This window comes from Rhinolophus hipposideros, assembly GCF_964194185.1.
Source record: "Rhinolophus hipposideros genome assembly, chromosome: 2".
NCBI lineage: Eukaryota > Metazoa > Chordata > Mammalia > Chiroptera > Rhinolophidae > Rhinolophus > Rhinolophus hipposideros.
The window spans coordinates 56,810,474-56,831,194 of NC_138048.1; the positions used below are offsets into that span (position 1 = coordinate 56,810,474).

The 20,721-nt window shown below is 34.6% G+C and overlaps 1 protein-coding gene across 6 annotated transcripts in view; it reads right to left on the minus strand.

Annotated features, from left to right (window-relative positions):
• IL1RAP (interleukin 1 receptor accessory protein) overlaps nucleotides 1–20,721 on the minus strand; it is a 133,209-nt gene that overhangs the window by 24,892 nt on the left and 87,596 nt on the right. For all 6 annotated transcript variants that reach the window (XR_013994505.1, XR_013994506.1, XM_081067230.1 and 3 more), the window contains 4 exons: nucleotides 17,826–18,012; nucleotides 6,190–6,355; nucleotides 3,643–3,714; nucleotides 1,551–1,677 (listed from right to left, as the gene is read on the minus strand). Coding sequence is in view for 4 of the 6 variants with exons in the window: in XM_081067230.1 (XP_080923356.1) it covers nucleotides 1,551–1,677; nucleotides 3,643–3,714; nucleotides 6,190–6,355; nucleotides 17,826–18,012 (552 nt within the window). In the remaining 2 variants the exon portion in view is untranslated. The remainder of the gene's footprint in view (nucleotides 1–1,550; nucleotides 1,678–3,642; nucleotides 3,715–6,189; nucleotides 6,356–17,825; nucleotides 18,013–20,721) is intronic.

Genomic DNA, 20,721 nt, shown 5'->3' on the forward strand with positions numbered 1-20,721 from the left:
GATAACCTCCCTCCCTCATTCTACCACCCCTCTGACATGGTATATAGCTGTTACAATTCCAATGACTCTATTCCCTATGCTGTGTGTGTATATATATATATATATATATATATATATATATATATATATATATATATATTTGATTATAGTTGACATTCAGTATTATTCAGCTTCAGCCTCAGGTGTACAGCACAGTGATCAGGCATCTACACCATCCATGCAGTGGTCTCCCTAATAAGACAAGTGTCCATCTGAGGACACCCTACAAAATCTTTACATTATTGATTATATTCCCCAAACTATCTTTCATATCCCCGTGGCAAAATTTTGACTACTAATTTGGATTTTATAATCTCTTTACATTCTCCCCCATCCCCGCTCCCCTCTCATCTAGCAACCATCGGTTATTTCTCAATATCTCTGAGTCTATTTCTGTTTGATTTCTTTACCTAATCTATTTCTACTCATCTTTCAAAGTTTTATTTGGGTACTGTATGATCTGAGAAGTATTGCCTAATCCCTGAAAACTGACTGGAATCCCCAACTAAATCTTCCCATAACATGTAATACTTCCTAGCCACTGCATTTATCACCTTACAGTATTGAAATTTCTGCTCTATAATTGTTACTCCTATGAAATTCAATCAGGGACTAAGTATCTGGCACAGTATACTTGAGACAAAACAGATATTTCATAATATCTGCACAAAATCTGAATTTACTACTAGGAAAGAAATATCTTTTGAATTCTAGAAGTTTTAGTAGTCTAAGGTCTATTTACACTTTGGGGATAAGTCTTAAGGTTTTAAAAATACTTTATCATGCAGTTAGTCACCGGCTAATTTTTATTAATTGTTGCAGTGAACCAATTGCTCCCTTGCATTTGTATGCTTCATTTATTTACAGGAACTTTTTTGTCTTCAAAGACCCGTGTTTTTCTCCTTGCCTACCGAACCTCCTTCAAAAAAATTCATGTTTATTTAGAAATAAAATGACCCAGCTTGTTATTTTAAGAGTGAGGTATATTACCACCGCATCCACTTTAAAAATAAAATTTAAAGAACATGAATGGTCATTATTTAAAAAGTGACTATCAATTCTAAATGTGACACATATGTATGTGAATCAAGAAAGACAAAAACGACAATAGAAAATACATGCTTACTGCAAGACAAGAAACTAACACAATTATCTAAAGCACAAATACTTATGGGCCCAAGCTCCAGACTTGAGAAAGAGAAAAACAGGGCCACACTGACAGGATTTCATCTCTCTATAACTCTATATTGCAGCCTTTTCATTCATGTAAAATACACATTCCACCTCCTTTCAAGTATCATAAATGTATGATCATAAAATGGCGTCTGGGCCTCAGATTGCAAGTCTAGCAATCTTACTTTGGGATGCAGCCATTAACAACTTCAAAATCTTGCTGATTTTTTGAATGATAGGAAAAAAATATTTTTTTTAATTTTGTAGATTAGTATCCTCCAGAAAGCATTAGATTGAGGGACAAGTGTGAACCATCCCCTTCACTGCAGCAATGATACCTTTCATTAATGGTTATGTCAATAGTGGTGTCATCCGGCTTTTTTCCATCAATGGTCCACCAAACCTCGTTGCGAGAGTCCTTCAGGAAAGTAAAAAAGACTTGACAGGGAATGAGTAGCTCCTCTCCTAAAAAAAATGAATTAATCCATTAGTTTGTAACCTTCACATGGCTATCTATATTGGTTTTACTCTGTGACTAATTGGAAGCGATAAATGTTATGTGTACCTAACATCCTATTTGGACTAATTTTCTAGTGGGCTCCATAAGGTAACACACTATTCTTCACTGCAAAGCAAACTAAGAAAAGCAGCACATCAGCTTTATATAAAATTAGTAGTATGACCATCTTTTAATAGAATCTATACATGTTCTAAAATAACAGCATTTGTTCAAAGAGCTCTGAAATCATCCTTTTTAGCGCTGAACCTCCATAGTCTACTTTTTTTGGTTATTTCCCTCACAAACAAAGAATGACTAAAGAAAGGTTCTCCAAATCTTTGGTTCTTGTGCAGAGAAGATGAGACAATGCCATTGCTGAGAGGACTGGCTGAGTAGGCCACGTCTTGAAATGCTCCAGTTATTAGGGTGCAGTCAATAAGTGTAAAGACAATTTATCAATAGAATTTCTATATTAACCTTTTGAGATAGAATAAATTGGGGACTATCTAGGCAGAAAATGCGAGTGATAACAATAGTAACGGCAGCATACTCACTGAGACTTTTGTATAATTTACTGTGCTAAATATTTATAGTTATCAGTGTTCTAATTTAACTTTAACAAAATACTATGAGGTTTTCAAATTCATGTTTTACACATATGAAAACTAAAACTTAAAGATGCTAAATGCCAGTTCTAGATCAAAGTGTTGCTAAGCGGCAGACCAGGATTTGACCTAGACTGCCCTTCTGTTCCAGGTTGCCCAGGACAGTTCTGTTTTACGTTTGCCTTCCTATTTAGCTGTTAATATTGATGGCTTTAACTCTCAAAAAGCATCCAGGTTGAGATGATAAATTATATTGTCCAACTAATTTGAACTCAGGTTTGCCTCACTTAGCAGTCATACTCCATCCTCTCTTCTAATACATGGTTCTTATGCCTTCCCCTCCAGTTTTCTATATCAGTGTGTAGAAAGATAAAGTGAACATAGCATGCTTTTGTAACAATAACACGATAAGTAGAGGAAACATATCTAGAGGATTAGCAAGCATTTACTCCGACAGTAGGAAGATTGTTGATATTACTATAGAAAGCCACAACTAATTTGAGGAAATTTGGTTCATTTGAGGTTGGCAGACCCCTTGGTGTGTTCTTGGTATTTTTATAAGGCAGATCACTATTTGAAACCTTATCTGAATTGGGGGGAGGGTATGCTTGTTCTCCATCTATGGTGATCACTGCTTCTATTACCGTTAGTGCATTTTAAACAAATGTTCTTTTATATCTCTCATTGGGATTGCAGTGGCTTTATTATAAAAGATACAATATAGAAAATGTTAACACTTCCTATGGTTTTCAACTTAACTGTGGGAGGCTTAAAGTCAGGAGACTTATAAACAATAGATTACCTGGTCAGTTACAAGTGATTTTTGTGTAGAATGAAAAATTATGAAAACTAAAAAGAGACCCAGACAGCCATAGCGGATATTTGATAGTGTTCCGAATCAGGGTGTATTGGTTCTATCAGTTGTCACCTGTTACATGCACAGTCCTGACTCTTAGCTCCAAACCTGCCCCTTTATAGTGGAACAGAATCGTAAAGGATGCCTTGTGCTTATGTTGCAGCCTTGGCAAACCAAAGCTCTGTGCAACCTAAAGTTTGCATCCAACAGAAATCACTAATCAGGATAGGAAACCCTCTCGCAGAGGAAGAAGGGAGAAGCTGCTGAGAGAGAAGTAGGGAATCCCTGAGCTCCCCATGAGATCGATGAGCTAGCTAATAATACCCAGAGCTGCCTTGGTTTCTGACATCAGTTTCAATTCACGAGTGTTTTTACAGTAGCCCTCTATTCTCTTGTGTTAGCTTATGTGACACTCTATTCCTTGTAATTAGGAGAATCTAACTGAAATTCAGACGCACAGCTATAATTACCTGGTTCTTTCTCATAGACCACAAGATCATTGGGTGAATGGATCTGGGGAGGCAATGCATCTTTTGGAGCGCCTGTGAGAGAGCAAAGAACAAAGGGGGGGATGATGTGAAATCATGTAGTCTTTATCCCTTACAACCCATTTCAAAAATCTTCTCTTCTGTGAATCGTTGCCCAACTTCCTGGCATAGTTTGTCAATTGTTCTTGAGAGGGCCCACAGTCTAATATATAGTCAATTACAACACTTCAGTCATTTGAAACAAAGAAACAAATGATTATCCTCCATATTTCAGGATAGAATGTTAAAACAGTGTTTTTGCTTTCTAAAGCTTTTATGAGATAGACTCCTCATACTACATCATAATTGTTTTCATGTCTTGCTCAATTGTTTCTTTTCTACATTTTCCTCCTCAACAAGTCCAGAGTGTCTAGTATGGGACCTGGTTAAATAATAAGTATTAAAGGAATAAGTAAATGGAAAATTCAAAATCACAACCGTGAGGCCAGTACATAAGTCTATCTGATATCTAATTATGAGTTGAAGGTATATTCATAGGATTGCTGCTCTTTATAACAGTCTGTATTCCTAAATTTAAAGAAAAATATCCTGAAGGAGCTTTACATTGTGTTTAAGAGTAAAGTACAGCCTAGGGAATATAGTCAATGGTATTGTAATAGCTATATATGGTGTCAGATGGGTAGTAGACTTTTTGGGGTTACCAGTTTGTGAGCGGTGTAAATGTCTAATCCTTTTGTTGTTTTATATACCAGACTAATAAAAACTAATACACTAATAAAAACAAACAAACAAAACAATACTGTGATGCAAAAAAAAGAGTAGAGGCTTCAAAGATTTAATGGCCAGGGTGTTCTAATCCAAACTTGGTCATATACTAACCATATGACTCTGTTTTTTAACTAAATCTTTGAAAAGCTAATTTTGCTCAACTCTAAAATGAAGGTGATTAAACTCATCTTATAGGTTCATTATAACGATTAAATTAAGTAATGCATATTAAAGCATCCACTACATTTAAATATATATATTAGAAACAACTGCCAAGATGAATGTAAGTCTAGATTATTCACTTGACTTTTAAAGTCCATTCATGTTAGGCTTTAAATGTAGTCTGATTTTTCTTCTGAATTAGTCCCCAACTCAACACTATGCAGAAAGTAAGCAGAGAAACAGGAAAAGTGATTATAAAAGTGTTTGATTTGAATTTTATTTGCATTATTTTAAAGACCTTTTTAAAGAAATACATATGTTGAATCCGGTGTCAGACTGGTTGAAAAATCCTTAAACAAAAAGTCAGAAACCTGGGATTTAGAATCACTTCTACTAACTCATGGAATGTTTCTAAATAGGTTAATTTTTGTTGTTTGGACTCATTGTTTCCATCTATTAAAAGATGGGGTTTGACAAAATCTCCCTCTTTTTTTTGTTTGCTTAAAATTAAACTTTTTTATTAGTTTCAGGTGTACAAAACAACGTAATAGATAGGCATTTATTATTTATACCCCTTACAAAGTGGTAACCCCCCTCCCCCAACCTACTACCTCTCTGACATCACTTATAGCCATTACATTTCCACTGTCTCTATTCCTTACGCTGTACTCCACTACTTGTGAATATATATATATATATATATATATATATATATATATATATATATATACATATATATATATAATTATAGTTGACATTCATTATTAATCAGCTTCTCTTTCAGGTGTACAGTGCAGTTATCAGGCATCTACACTGTCCCTAAAGTGGTCTCTCTAATAAGACAAGTGTCCACCGGAAAAATCTTAGTCTTGATACGCTCTAGTTTTAAATGCAGTGGTATTTAGGGCTCTTCTGTGACTACTACCTATCCTGACATTGGTTCTCTTGGTTTTGGGTTTGATAGGAGTCTGTCATCTCTGCCTACACACTGTCCTTTCCCTATTTCCCTATTTTCTCATCCCCTCTTATCTTAGTGCAAGGCAATGTTTGAACACTAACGGCAAATACCTTCAGCATTAACTACAACAATTCCAGTACATAGAAATAATACAGAGTTTACTTAATTCGAGAAAATCACTTTTTTTTGTAACATTAACTACCATTCACTGAGTCTCTACCACTTGCCTGGAACTGCATTAGCAGAATATGTATTTTTCTAATCTAATATTCTCAGCTATCCTGAATGTTAAGTAGTCTAAGTCTCATAGCATAGATAAGGAGACTGAGATTTTGACCAAAATCATATTGCAAATAAATGGCAGTGGTTCAAATACAGATTGAACCCAGATATGTCTGGCACTCCTTTCACTGCTCAGACTACTTTGCTTCATTTAGTTACACATTCATTCTATAGACCAATAGTTATTGAATGTCTACTATGTACATGGAATTGCAGAAGGCTCTGGGGATAGTTCAGGAAACAAAAAAGATAAGTCTCTTTTCTTATAGACTTTACACACATGTTTGTAATAAACTATTAAGAGCCAAAACAAGATTATTACATTTTTGTTGTATGCACTTAATGCAAACCATGCTTACCTACCACCTTTACCGTCAGAGTCCTGGTGAGATGGAATGTACGCCCATTTTCTGGATACGTAACAACACATGTATAATTTCCATTATTTGAAACCAAGGCTATGAAAAAACTCAAGTCCATGCCTTCAGGTATCACATTATTAAAGTTCTGTATTTTGTGACAGCCCTAGAAGTAAAAGATGTTTACTATTTAGATACATGCATAGAAAATATACGAGCACATGCACACATCTAATTTTGCATAGAACATACAAATGTCTATGCTGGCCACACGTTTCACAAAGCTGTTTTGCTCAAGTATTTGATGATGTTTCAGTAAAGGGTGAATGCAATAAGTTTCATTATCTTTTCTGCAAAAGAAAATTAAAAGTTCTGATCTGTGATATAAATTCAAATGTACCAGCTTCTTGTCTCAGGATCCAGTATTTGAATTCTGGGAATCTCATGTTAATAGTGAAGCAAGGTTAAAGTTTTGAAAAAACAACTAAGCCAACTAAAACAATAAATAAATAAATAAAATAAAAATTGCTTGCTCCGCTATTTTAAAATATATATATATATTTTTTTTTCATTTTTCTACATTTCTTCACTGTTTATATTAATTCAGGAATCCAGTCAGTCTTCTTGACAAACTAGGCCTTGATTTAGATGTCTGATTCTGGCATTCTTAATCATGCTGTTGAATCACTATATCAGTTATCTCCAAACTTTTTGTGTTTTTCTTATAAATATCCTATTTGTTGCAATTGGATATCATAGACTCCAGAATCTAAAAAATAAAATGCATTTTATGAGTGTTACCAAGAGTTGAGTTATTTCTACTCCATATAACTCTGCTTATTTAAAAAGAAAAAATGAGATTGAAATATCTCATTCAATATAATTAGAATACTGTGTGAATCTCTCAGCCCCACTAACTGGTCATATTGTTTTAATTTGATTGATTTATTTGTTTGTTTTGTTTTAGAGAAAACAACTGATGTAATCATCTGTGTCCAAAACATACATTGAACATGTTCTTTTAGGAAAATTTTGTGTTTGTTTTTCTTTTAAAAATCAATAATTCATCTATGTCAAAAATATTAGGTATCTCTAAGCTCTTTTAGATCTTTAAAATTCTGGAAGTCTATTGCTTGTATTGTCATATATAACTTTAATTCTTACATACTTAAAGTTTTCTTACTTCAATTCCTGGCACATGTTTTGAAATATGACAGTTACACTAAGTGGCACATTTTGTAATTCTTTATAACAGGAAATGCGTCTTTTAAGAATAACACTAAACATTTGATTCATGGAGGTGATCATCACAAGGAAGATGACATATGCTCAGTTAAGCTATCTTCTAAATGCAATTTATCCTGTTTTGATAAAAGTGCTTTTAGGCACTTGTCAAATCAGCAAAAGATTTCAATACTCTTAGGTTATCACAAAATGTAAGACCACAAAGTCTTATACTCTTACAATGAATTTATGTCAGATTCTGTTTAAATTGACTTTAGACTATCTATAGAATTCTGTTTGATTTTTGTGACACCTTCCATTTAAACAGTTCAAAGTTATTTTCATCTTTCATTTGTTAGTGTAGCTGTTCTTAAAGATAAAGAGATATTCGAGATAACACAGTGCAGAGTTAAAACTCAGTTTTCTATACAGCTGAATAAAGGTCTTCTACTAGTTTCTTAACCAAGAACGAACACTTCTCCTCGGCAGTTAGTTGAGGCTGTTTGGAATGCTGTTAGGCCCATTTTATAGATGAGAATACAAAGGCCCGGAAAGGTTAAGGAATTGCCATTGTCAAAGAGCTAGGGGGTGAGTGTCAGCAGGAACCTGAACCTACATCTATCTGTTTTGAGGCCCTTGTTTTTAATCCCACCTGGCATTGTCTCCTTACCCAATACTGTGGTCCTGCATGAATGTCACACCTGGACCAGCTCCAGTATGAACAGTGTGTTGTGGATCTACCACTTATCTGAGGCTGACATCTGCAGTTGGTGGTCAACTTCTCATACTTTTCAGGATGAGAAGTTAGCTATTAGTACTGAACTTGTAAACAGTACTGATTAAGAATAATTGAAAGAAACTCTTTTTGACTTGCCAAGTATAATTTATACAAAAAAAAAACTATTTAAAACACATCACTTTAGGATTCATAATAGGTGCTACAAATATAAAAAGAAAAATGCTTATTTTCATTCATTCATTCACTCACTCATTCATTCTTTCATCCTTGAGTATTAATCAATAAACCATATTGCAGGCACTGTTTGAGGTTCTGAGAATACAGCATAGAATAAAACAATGTGTCTGTCCTCATGGACATATCATTAATAGAAATAGAATCAGACACATATCAATAGCAAGGAAAATGGTACAAAATAGGTGTGTGCCAACCTCTTGCTAGCCCCCTACTACTTTCTCTTCATCTTATTCCAAACCCATGAGAATGAATTTGAATTTTTGTCTGAATATGCTTAAGGCTATTCATTGGGCGTGTATATCAGTGGCATGAGTCTGCTTTCTCTGCGGATTTTCTCTTCTTTCCATAAGGTTGGATAAAGATGTAGGACAAGTACAGGTTTGTCTTGGAGCGCCTTTATTTAGAAAAATATTTCAAATTGAGGCATATTTCACAAAAGCAAAGGTCAAGTGTGGTGTTTAATGTGCTATTAAGAGAAGGCTGACCATTCAAAATTGTTCAATTATTTAGTTTTAAGCAAAATAAATAGAAAGAAAAGAAAAAATATATATTTCAAAGCTACCAGACCTATAGCATGCAAGAAAAGGAAATGAAAGAACTGTTTTACATTTTAAGTATTCCTGTGTGTGGGGGAGGTGGCTTCAGGGTATCACTGAATTACAAATAACCACTACCTTTGGCCTGTAGTGTGTGATGAGCCTATCTCTAGACTCTTCAGTACATGTACCTGAGTCACACAGGATATTTTAAACATAATAAACTATTCCTGAAAATAAAGTCTGTAAATTTTCATATGATTTTAAAATCATTTATTTGGAATCCAGAAAAGAAAAAAAAAAGATAGAAACAAAAATCTAGATACCCACAGAATTAAAAAAAAAAACAAAAACAAAAACAAACATGTTTCCAAACACAAGAAATAACGGTAAGTGGATTTCCACTATGAAGCAAACACTTGTATGACTAGAAGACAAATCATCCATTTAGTTGATCCATCAGTTCCTTATTCTGAATTCAAAAGAGAGAAGTTAAACAAGAGGGCAACTTTTCAACCACATAATAGTAGCCATGGCAACCTTCCATAATATATAGGTTAAGAACAAAATGACTGAGATCCTTGAGAGGAAATACATCATGTGGGTGGGCGGATGTCATGACTAAGGGCAAATATTCCCAGTCAATACACCATTCAAGAACCATGTGAGGGCACGAGAAAATGGAAAGGACACAGTTTCTAACGTACAGGTATGCACAGTCTAGTGGAGGATGGCAACAAATACTATAAAAAGCATATCGAGGTGGGTGGAACAAGAGCAAACATAAAGTCTTTAGGAAAACTTCACGGGGAAGGAAGATTTGAGCTGGATCTTAAAGGATAAGTAGAATATTAAGAGGTATTAACTAGAAAGGGACACATGAGGCAGCGACACTCCAGGCATGGGAAAGGGTTGAGAAAAACTCCCCTGGACTGTCATAGTGTTTTCGCCTCCACATTAGTACTTAACTGACTTTATTATAATAATCTCTTTTCATGTTTACATGGCATATGGTAAGTGCTCAACACATTTGTGTTGCATGATAAAAATATGAATGAGAAAAGCAAAGGCACAAGAATGGAGTTGAAAGCTCATGTAGTATGATAATAAGAAGATAACTATATAAAATATAAGATGTGGGATGGGTGAGTTGTAGGAAGGGTGGGGAAAGTGGGAGTAAGTATATGAAGAGTTTAATTGAGATATAAGGTTAGAACAGTTAGGGATATCTATTTTCATTTTTGTACCAAAGATTAAGTTGGCATAAAAAACATCATACTTGTTGACAAAGTCTCATAAGAATTCTATACATCACTCACTGTCAGTGAACAAAACTAAAGTCACCCAATGTTTAAGCAACAAACATTCATAAAATCCCTCCTATGTGGCAGGCACTGTGTTAAGAGCTGGGCATAGAATAGCCAGTAAAAACAAAAAGGGTCTTTATTCCCATGGAATTTTCCAGTCCAATCTATCTCATTCAATTATTTAATCAATTTCTAAATACAAAGTATATTGGCTCAGTTTTGTGCTGTGTGCTTGGTATTCAAGGGAAAAGAAAAGAGAGGTCACCATCTAGTACAGAGGAGAGAAATACAATCACTATAGTAACAAATATGAGATATAAATTAAGTGCTCTCAAAATAGAGAGAAGTGATTCATTCAGCCTAATTCAGCCTCAAGGCTTCACAGGTATCTGAACTGGGTTTAAGTTTAGAGGTTGAATCTTTGGTCCTCAGAAGCCCTGAAACCATATGTAAAATGCTGTGTACACATGGAATTAAACATGCATAGTTTGGAAAGAAAACTGCTATATATTTCCTTCATACCAAAGATTGAAAATCACTATAGGAAACTGGAGGAAAAGAAAAGAGATAAAGAACCAACCAAACTAAATAGTCAGATCAAACTGAGATAAGCACTTTAAAAATAATGTCTATTACATAGACTTTCAACTTCTCAACAATATGTGCTATGCCAATAGTAAGAAGGCCAAACTTGGCACTTTTTCAGAAATGTGCTTTCCTGGTGGCACTTTGTTAGAAAAAGCAAAGATTTTCCTATTTTCTGAGAGAGATGTATAAATAGTATCTGACCAATCCTGATTAATTTTACACGGAAAATTAGAAGTGGAGGTAATATACCAATTTTAACGATTACACTAAGTACAAGGAAAACCAGTTTTTTGCAAACTGATCTCTGCCAGATACCGATTCTCCTAAATAGTAATGGACAGCACTTCCCCAACTGCTATAAATGTAATAACTAAAACAGCCAATAAAGTAGTTCCTGTGATTCTCAGTAAAAAAGGGAAATTTTCCTTTGTTTTTATAATGAGGAAGAGAAATAATCCAGTAATATGAATGTTAGGATGGCTTGTCATATTTTAAAGTTCAGGTCTCTGAGTAAATCTAGTAATAATTATAAAAACAACAAGATCTCACTTACCTGTGTCTTTACTGCTATTTATTCATATAGAGCCTATGTGAATAAACAGACAATCTCCAATTTATACACATGTCGTGTTCCAGAAGTTCTTTTTAAGCTGGCTATTTGAAATTCAGTAAATCACTTACAAACCATGGTCTGCTTTCCAGGCTGGTTACAAAACCTGGCTCATTCAACAAACATTTACTGAACATCAATTTAACTCACAGGATTGTTGAATTAAAGCACTATGAATTCTGGGCTCTGAATAAGGAAAACTCTGCCATGCAGAAGAGAGGAGGAAAGAACAAAAGACATGCCAAGGAGAAAATTTCAATCCTGCACCATTTCCCCTGGAATTCTGAAATACAAAATTTTCATTTTCTGCTCCCTCCAATCTCAGTTTTTCTGAGCTGCTTCTGGTTTCTGAGGGCCCTCTCTCCACATTGTGTTTCCGTATGTCCCACAATTAGCCTACAACTCAATGCATGTTCAAAGACTACCCTTCAAAGACTACCCCACCCTTCAAAGCACCCTAAGGTCTAAAAGTAAAGATTGGACCTCCCTGTCTGATTTCTGGACAGTACAGGTTTTCAACCAAACAGAACTGGCTTGAAATCCCACATTCTCCCCTGACAAGCTAGGTTGTTTTTGAGTAAACAATATACAATAATGGATACAGATTGCATAGGGCTGAATATTGGCTCCTCTCTCTGTGGCCTTGGGCAAATCTCTCAACCACTCTACCTTTTGGTTTTCTTAACTACAAAGTAAAGAAAACAAGATAACCTACTTCATGCTGAGATACTTAAGTAAAATAATTAAAGCATTTGGAAGAATTCCTGTGCTTAATAAACTTTAGCTTTATTGTTTACCTCTCTGAGTTCCTACTTCCTAATCTGTAAAAGGATGATATCTACCTTGAAGGATTCTGATGAGTATTACATATAAAGTACCTAGCACAGTGTATTTTACTAGTTAAATGCAAAAATTGTTAGTTTCCTCATTTCATTTAATCAGTTTTCATTTTTCTACTAACAGGAAGCAAATTACTGAAACTGATTAATGTCTTTTAACTCTCATAGACTTATTTGTGTTACTAAAACAGACTATGTTTGCCATGTCAAGGTGGGGAATTCAGTGAATAACAATCGAAAGAGAACTACTCTAGGAATGCCAGGACATCTAGGTGGACACAGGGAGTCGCTGTAGAGGGTAGAAAACAGAAAGCAATGTTAGCATTGCTACACAGTGATACCGTAGGAGAATGCAGTTACCAAGAACACTGGCTTTATCCCAAGATGGCAGAACTCTTAGGATAAAAGTTGTCATAAAGACATAAAAGCATTATATCACATATCAATAGTCACCTTTTATAATCATAGAATAGAAAGGCTGGCTGGTTACCAGTTTCTATTTAGACAACCTGAACACTGATGACGGTTTGACCAGTATGACTTTTTGTCTCGGTCTTCTTTCCAGGCTTTCTGCTTTCATTCACCCCATACACATTCTCTCCAGATTTTAACCTTAGCCCTTTTCTCTTCTCACATTTTTGTCTTCTTAAGGGCTCCAACGATCATATAGATGCATCCAATTCTCGGTCTCCACTTTGATTTTTCTTCAGAGCTCCAGACCCATATATACATAGCCAGTACTTACCTGGTCACTGCCACCCACGTGTTTCACAGACATCTCTCACTCAATGTGACATTTTCTAAATATTTTACTTGCTTCCTAAACCTGATCCTCCTGTGCTATTTCATAACTTTGTTTATAGCACCAACATCATCCAACCAGAAAAACCAGAAATCTAGGAATCATTGGCGATACAGAGATGGGCATGACAACCTTACTATCAAGAAATAGTCAATCTCATAGAGTACATATATGTAAATTTCTCCCTGCTATTAAAATCAACAATAAATTCTCTTTGGAACTTAGTGTGGAACTTAGAAGTCTGCTTTTGGATGAGAATAGGAATTATTCTTATTTATAAACTCATCAATTAAATTGTAAAATCCTTTGGAACTACGTAGGGTGGGACATACACATATATCTCATTCATTACTGTATTCCCACAAGCCCCTGGTGTGGAATACAGTTGATTTTCAACAAATATGTGTTGAACGTATACATGAATGAATGACAGTGAAACAATAAAGGAAGTGACAAGTGACACGGAAACAGGAATACATAAATAGCTATGGGATTATAAGAGGGACAATTTTTTTTTTCAGCTGGGAAGAACAGGGAACATTTCATAAGGCAGAATTTGATCTGTCTAAAGGAAAAGGAGGGGGCATTCCAGGGAGAGGGAATACATGAAATAAAAAGGAGAGGAGAGAATGATAGAATATGTAAGAAAATAAAGTTAATTTTTTCAGACTATTGAGTATTCAAATTATAGAAAAAGTGAATAGAACGAGACACAAGAGACTTTGATAAATAGATGAACACTTTTTTAAAACTAGAAGATATATTACACTTTCTCATATAAAATTGTTAATATTATTCTTTAGATCACTTTTTACGCTTTTTACCATGGGAAATTACAGTCATAGAATATACAAGGATCCCTTGCACTCATACCTGGCCTCAAAAGTACCAATTCAGGTTATTTCATCTGTACCCACTCACTACACCCCAAGATTATTTTCAAGCAAATCACAGATAATATATACTTTCATTTGTAAATATTTTTGTGTATCTTCAAAGGACAAAACCCCTTCTGCAAGCATAACTACAGTGCCATCATCACAGTTTAAAAAGTAATAATAATTCATTGATATCCTTAATATTCTGTGTTCAGAGTTCCCTGATTTTCTCATAACTTGTTTTACAATTTGTTTGAAAAAAACATGATCCAACTAAGGTATGTATTTTGCAATTGGTTGTTATATAATCTTAAATCTCTCTCTCTCTCTCTCTCTCTCAGTTTCTCTCTTCCCTCTCCTTCCTTCCCTCTTTCCCTTTTTCTTAATCATTTCATTGCAAAACATAACATGTAGAATGCAAACACTGAAAGCATATGCATGAGTTAATGAGTTATACAGCAAACACCTTTGTAACCACCACTTAGGTTCAGGAATAGAACGTTGCCACTCACCTTTGAAAGCCATCCACATGCCCTGTGTTAATCCCAGCTCTTCAACTACCCCCTAAAGAAGCCACTATCTATACTTTCATAGTACAATCACTTCTTTGTTTTCATTTAAATTTTATCACCTATATGTGCAGCCTTAGACCCTAGAGTCACATCCATTTTTAAATTTATTTTTTATGTTTCTTTTAATCTATACATTCCTACACCATGTCTTTATTTTTCTCACAATTTATCTGTTGAATAACCCAAGGCAGCATTTGGTATATAGAGTTTTCCACAGTCTGGATTTTGCTTATTGCAAACTCATGGTGCAAATCAATACATTCCTCTGTTCTCTATATTTCCTGCAAAATAGCAGCAGGATACAAAGGTCAATCAAACTCAGGTTTATTCCACTTGACACAATTATAAGTAATACAGTGTTCTTTCATCAGAAGGAATATATCTGGCTGATACTCTTGTAATGTTTGCTGTCATTGATGCTTAATGCTTAGACTTATTAAGTCATTAGGGGTTGCAGAGTGATTATATACTTTTATAAAAAATACACTTCTTTACACTATTTCATAATTCAGTGTACATTTCTGATAAGAAATGCAGAATAAATACTTAAGATAACAAATTCACTTCCTATTATCAATTAAATGTGACTGATTAAATATTTTGAAATAGCATTATGAACATTATGGGCTTAAATTTAATTAATGAGATTTGACCCATCGCAACTAATCACCTTACTGAAATTCAGATTGTTCCGTTTTTGGCAAAAGGAAAACTCTTAAAGTTGGCTCCTAAGTCATTTCATTAATGACATAAACAGAGAAAGAAGCTAAAATTTTCAACGATGATTATGAAATTGTCTATTTCTTCATTTAATTCTGTCAACTTTTGCTTCATGCATTTTGAAACACTGTTATTAGGCAAATATACTTTTACTATTTTTAAACATTCCTGATAAATTAACATGTTTACTATTCTGAAAAGTCCTCTTTATCTCTAAAATTACTCATTCTCTCAAAGTCTACTTTATATGATTTTGGTATATCCATTCTACCCTTCTTATTTGTACTCATCATTTATTCTTGATTTAACTTTTTTCACCCTCCCACTTTCTATTAACCTTAAGGAATTATTTATTGTATTCATTAGCTGTTCTGTTCCTCTTAGTTTAGCTTCATTTCTAAAATGACTTACTTGCCTCTTTCTAAGTTTTTACTGAGTTTTATAATTTCTGGACTTTTCTAATTCTTATTTATTTATATTATTCTGTCTCATCTTGTATCATTTCTTAATGTCGTATAGCTCATTTTTGAAATGGACAATATGCCCTTCTAGCATCTTTTTTTTCCTTATAGAATGTTATTCTGCTTCTTATTCTCCTTTTTCTTATAATTTTGAATAGGATTTTATCTTGATTATTTTTGCTGCCAGTTTTTATATGAAACTTTTTTTCTTTTTTCCTGAGCTTTACAATCTGGCAAGATTTTCTAATTTCACAAAGATTCCTCTTCAAAACTATGGTCTTGAGATTTCCTAATTCTCTTCCTATCCTTCTCTGTTCTGCTCTTCTGGTCCTTCTCTTCCTTTCCTCTACCTTGTCCTGATCTTGTTTACTTTCGATTCCACTACCAGACATTTCTCCTCAGTGTGGGTGGTTATTTTTCACAGTTCTGAGGCATTAGAACTATTCCAACCCCTTCAGAATTTCTTAAGATCCATTCACGTTGTCACAAATGGCAGTATTTTATCTTTTCTTATGGACGAGTAATATTCCATTGTATATATGCGCCACATCTTTTTTATCCAATCATCTATCCAAGGACACTTCAGTTGTTCCCATGTCTTGGCCACCATGAATAAAGCTACAATGAACACAGGGGGTACATATATCTTTGCAGATAAATGTTTTTTAGATTTTGGGGGTAGATACCCAGAAGAGGCATTGCTGGGTCGTATGGCAATTCTAGTCTTAATTTTTTTGAAGAAATTCCATATCATTTTCCACTGTGGCTATATTAATTTACATTCCCATCAGCAATGTATAAGGGTTTCTTTTTCTCCACAACATCTCCGAACTTGTTATTATTTGTCTTGTTGATAATAGCCATTCTAATGGCCTTGATTTGCATTTCCCTATTAGCTAGTGAAGTTGAGTATCTTTTCATATATCTCTTGGCTGTTTGTATGTGTTGTAGGGAGAAGTGTCTGTTCAGGTCCTCTGCCCACTTTTATTTCACTCATATGTGGGATATAAAATTGAAAGTAACAAATGAACAAGACAAACAAACACAGAAAAACTCATAGAAACAGACAACAGTTTACTGGTTATCAGTGAGTAAAGAGGGAGGGGAAGAGGCAGAAGAGGGGAAAAGGGATCAAACATGTAGTAACGGAAGGACTTTTGACTTTGGGTGGTGAACATACAATTCAATATACAGATGATGTTTTTAGAATTGTACATATGAAACCCATATAATTTTATTAACCAATGTCACCCCACTAAATTTGATTTAAAAAATTATTGGACTCATCCTCTATTAGAGAGCAAAACGGTTCCCGAATTCAGCTGCTATTTTCAAATTGGCCCACCATAATTTCCAGTGAGTACCCATTGGCTATTTTTGGGTTCTGTTTTCAAGTTTGCCAGACACCACACTACTTCTAGCTATGTACTCCCTTCCCTACTGACACTAATTTTATATGGGTTGTGTTATGGTTTGTCTTAATTGTTTAATTGAAAGTGATTCTTGTGGATAACTTGCCACTGACTTTTATTTTAAATGTCATGTAGTTTTTGGCTTTGGCTTATGTGAATATTTTAAGAGGTTAAAAACAAAAGAAAACAAAACAAAACCAACAAAATAACTATGCTGCTGCCACATGTGCCACATTCCAATACTTTTTTTTATTTTTATTGAATACTTCCCAAATCCCTCAGATGTAGAAGATACTACAGATGGATTATGACCACAAATGAGGGTAAACATGAAAACACATATAAGTAATAAAATATAGTACTGAGTAGTCAAGGAGTTAAAATTCACCAGATGAATTAGCAGCGTCTGATTTCACTGAACAATGAGTAGAAGTGGGCAAAATTTCCGAAACTGTATTTCATAGGAAGTCAATAGAAATAAAGTAGTTCTAGTAGTTCAGTGAATGTAATTTAAGACATGCTAGGCTGAGGCAAAGAGCTCTCTACCACTTCCTTTAAAATGTTACAAGGTGAGGAAGAAGTAAAAGATTTGTATAAAGTCACTAAAGAAGACACTAAAAAATCTGATGAGAAAAATTTCAGATTCTACATTAATTCAACAAATAACTATTGCCATGTTAAGGAGGGTAAAATTCCCTCTAGTTTGCTTACCATATACCAAGTGATGGTTGGTTTGACACTGGAAGGAAAAAATCCATCTACATTTGGACAAGTGATCTTCTGAACACCATGTTCGAGATACAGTCTATGCACTGGCAGTTTCATGGGAGAATTGAAGCAGCTATCTTTTTGAACAACTTCCAGAGGAAATGCAACTTTGCTGCAATATGTGGTGTTCCTGAAAAAAGAAATAAGCAATGAATAAGCAGTCTCATTTGCATTTGTTTTAATGCCATAACACATTAAAATCAGCTAAGTGAAGGAATGCTATGTGTTAAGACTTTATTTATATGTATAGATCTATGTAAGAATTAAATGTATTATAGAGGTATTTCCTATACCAAATGACATCACAGAATAAAAACAGATGCAATTGACTTCTATTGATATATGAAAATATTTATATTTTTAGAAATGCTCTTAAACATGTGTATGTGTTTGTGTGTGTATACATATACATATATACATACGTGTGTGTGTGTGTGTACACATACATACACTGGGGGTACCAAAACAATATATACACATGACTTGTATTCATCTTTTGTTATCGTTGTATATTGGATATTATTACAATTTTAATACAATGTTCTCCTTTTTTAAAATGTGTATACATTTTTTTGGTACCGTATGTGTGTGTGTGTGTGTGTGTGTGTGTGTGTGTGTGTGTGTGAAACCTTACCCTTAAAACATTCTTAATAATACTCAGAATTGGTAAGGGAAAGGTGAAAATAGTATATTAACTCACAGTTGATAATGGTATAAACAAACTTTGGAAAATAAGTATGTTTCTAAAACCATTTTTTAAAGAAGCCTTAGGTTTTGCCCTAGTTATCTCATCTCTGGAAATTTTTTCACCCCATAGAATTATGGAAAATTGGGAATAGAGAGAGCATATGATCAAAATGCTCATCCAGGGCTACATCAGCAAGGAAAACGTTGGCTTCAATGGGAAAAAAAAAGAAAAAGAAGTCTGTGAATAAAATGATGGTACAGCTGTTCAATGTTGTTGTATGCATCTATAAAAACAATCGAGCATGAAAGAAAAAAAACACTAATAAACACATTAAAGTTGTTAGGATGGCAGGAGAATTGTATTTATGTTTTTAATGATCGTAGAGGTCATTACATCTGCCTAGAGGGCTCTTCCGTTATTACACCTTGCACAAGGCAGTCTTCCATGCCATTCTGTATGTATCCCATATCTAAATTAGGTCTCATTCTCTGAGCATCTTGGACATTTCCTTGATTAAATTTATCATAGTTCAAACTAAGGCATTACCATGTGTGTTTTCTGTTATTCTTTGCATCTAGTACAGTGTCTAAACTCTCAGTAGGTGCTGAATAAATATTTGAAACTTGTTTATACATACAGGAAAACAACAAAGGAAACATAAATAAAAACAATTGACTTTTTAGGGTGATGGATAAATGGGTTCACCTTTTTTATAATTTTATTTAAGGGACCAAACCACATAGATACTCAATGACTCATGAATTAAGTCTAAATACAATGGAAGGTGTGGGGGAATGCATCCCCCTCCTCAAAATGGGAAGACAGGGCTTTAAAAATGACTTATGACAATGGCAATAAGGTGGAAGGGATAGAGGCAGATATGATCTCTACCAACAACAAAAGGTGAAAGTTAAAGAAGGTAAATTTCAGTTTAATAAGGTACATGATCTGATTTTTTCAAAAAAGGTGATATACAGTGGTTGGGCTGCCTTTTCCAATTCCAAAAGTCAAATCTGTATGTTATCTTAATTGATAAGAGTATTGAAGCAAAAATACAAGCTGTCAAATCATGGAAGATGATTTTGAACTAGATGGACTTAAAGATATCAGGTTTATGATTTCTCGTGGTTCAGTTTAAGGTCATTGTCAGTTTAGGAATCACCTCAAGGTCTTGAGAAGCTTCTGGTGCCCCCACCAGACAAATTCAATTCTAGATTTCCTTTAGAGGCCTAGATGGACAGACAGGTAAATTGAAGCAGCCATCTGGAAATTGATAAATAACATTAAAGGTATACTTAGGCCTCAACAGCCATGCAACCCTGCTCTTGTAATGTCAAAGAACGTTAGAAAAGCAGCGGGTTGCTGAAGAAAAGGAAATAGAGATGCTGAATTACTAGAATGCATAGGAGAGACCAAGGTCATTCACAAAGCGACTGATGACCCCTTCCCAGATATTGCTGACGTCCATGCAGAAATATTAATGGATTAATAATTGTCACAGATGAAAAAGAGCTTAAAGAGCTTTTAAACTGACTTTCTCATTGTGCGGACATAGACGTGGAAGCTCTCAGACGTGGACTGACTTGACAACTGTCACCAGCTAAGTAGTGACAGAGCTGGGATGATAGCCTAGGTTTTCTGTCTTCTCACCCACTGCTCTTTCCACTGTAATTTTTTTCTAACTTCTCCTACAAATCAGCATTAGAATATAAATAAAGGACACATGGATATTTCAGCTTCCTTCGAAACCCACACACCAGTCCAATTTAATAAAATTAAAGAGTCATGTGAAAGCTTCAGAAGGACATTCAGAAATTACAAGGGACTCCCAATGCCACAGTGATCAAAATGCATTTCTGTGATAGAGAAGAGGTCCTTCTTCACTTAAGCATTACACAGTTTAAATTTATCAAAGCATAGCCATCCTTCTCCATCAGAGAACAGTTAACATCCGTAAGTGGCATGGGGCATGCTGAAGGTCTGGGATTACCTGTCATTATGTTATGTGATTCTAAACTGTTGCGTTGCTATGTTATCCAGCCCTATTGTCATGGACTGAACTTATCCTCTCCAAATCCATACGTTAAAAACCTAACCCCCAGCACCTCAGAATGTAACAGTATTTGGAGATAGGCCTTAAAGGAGGTATTT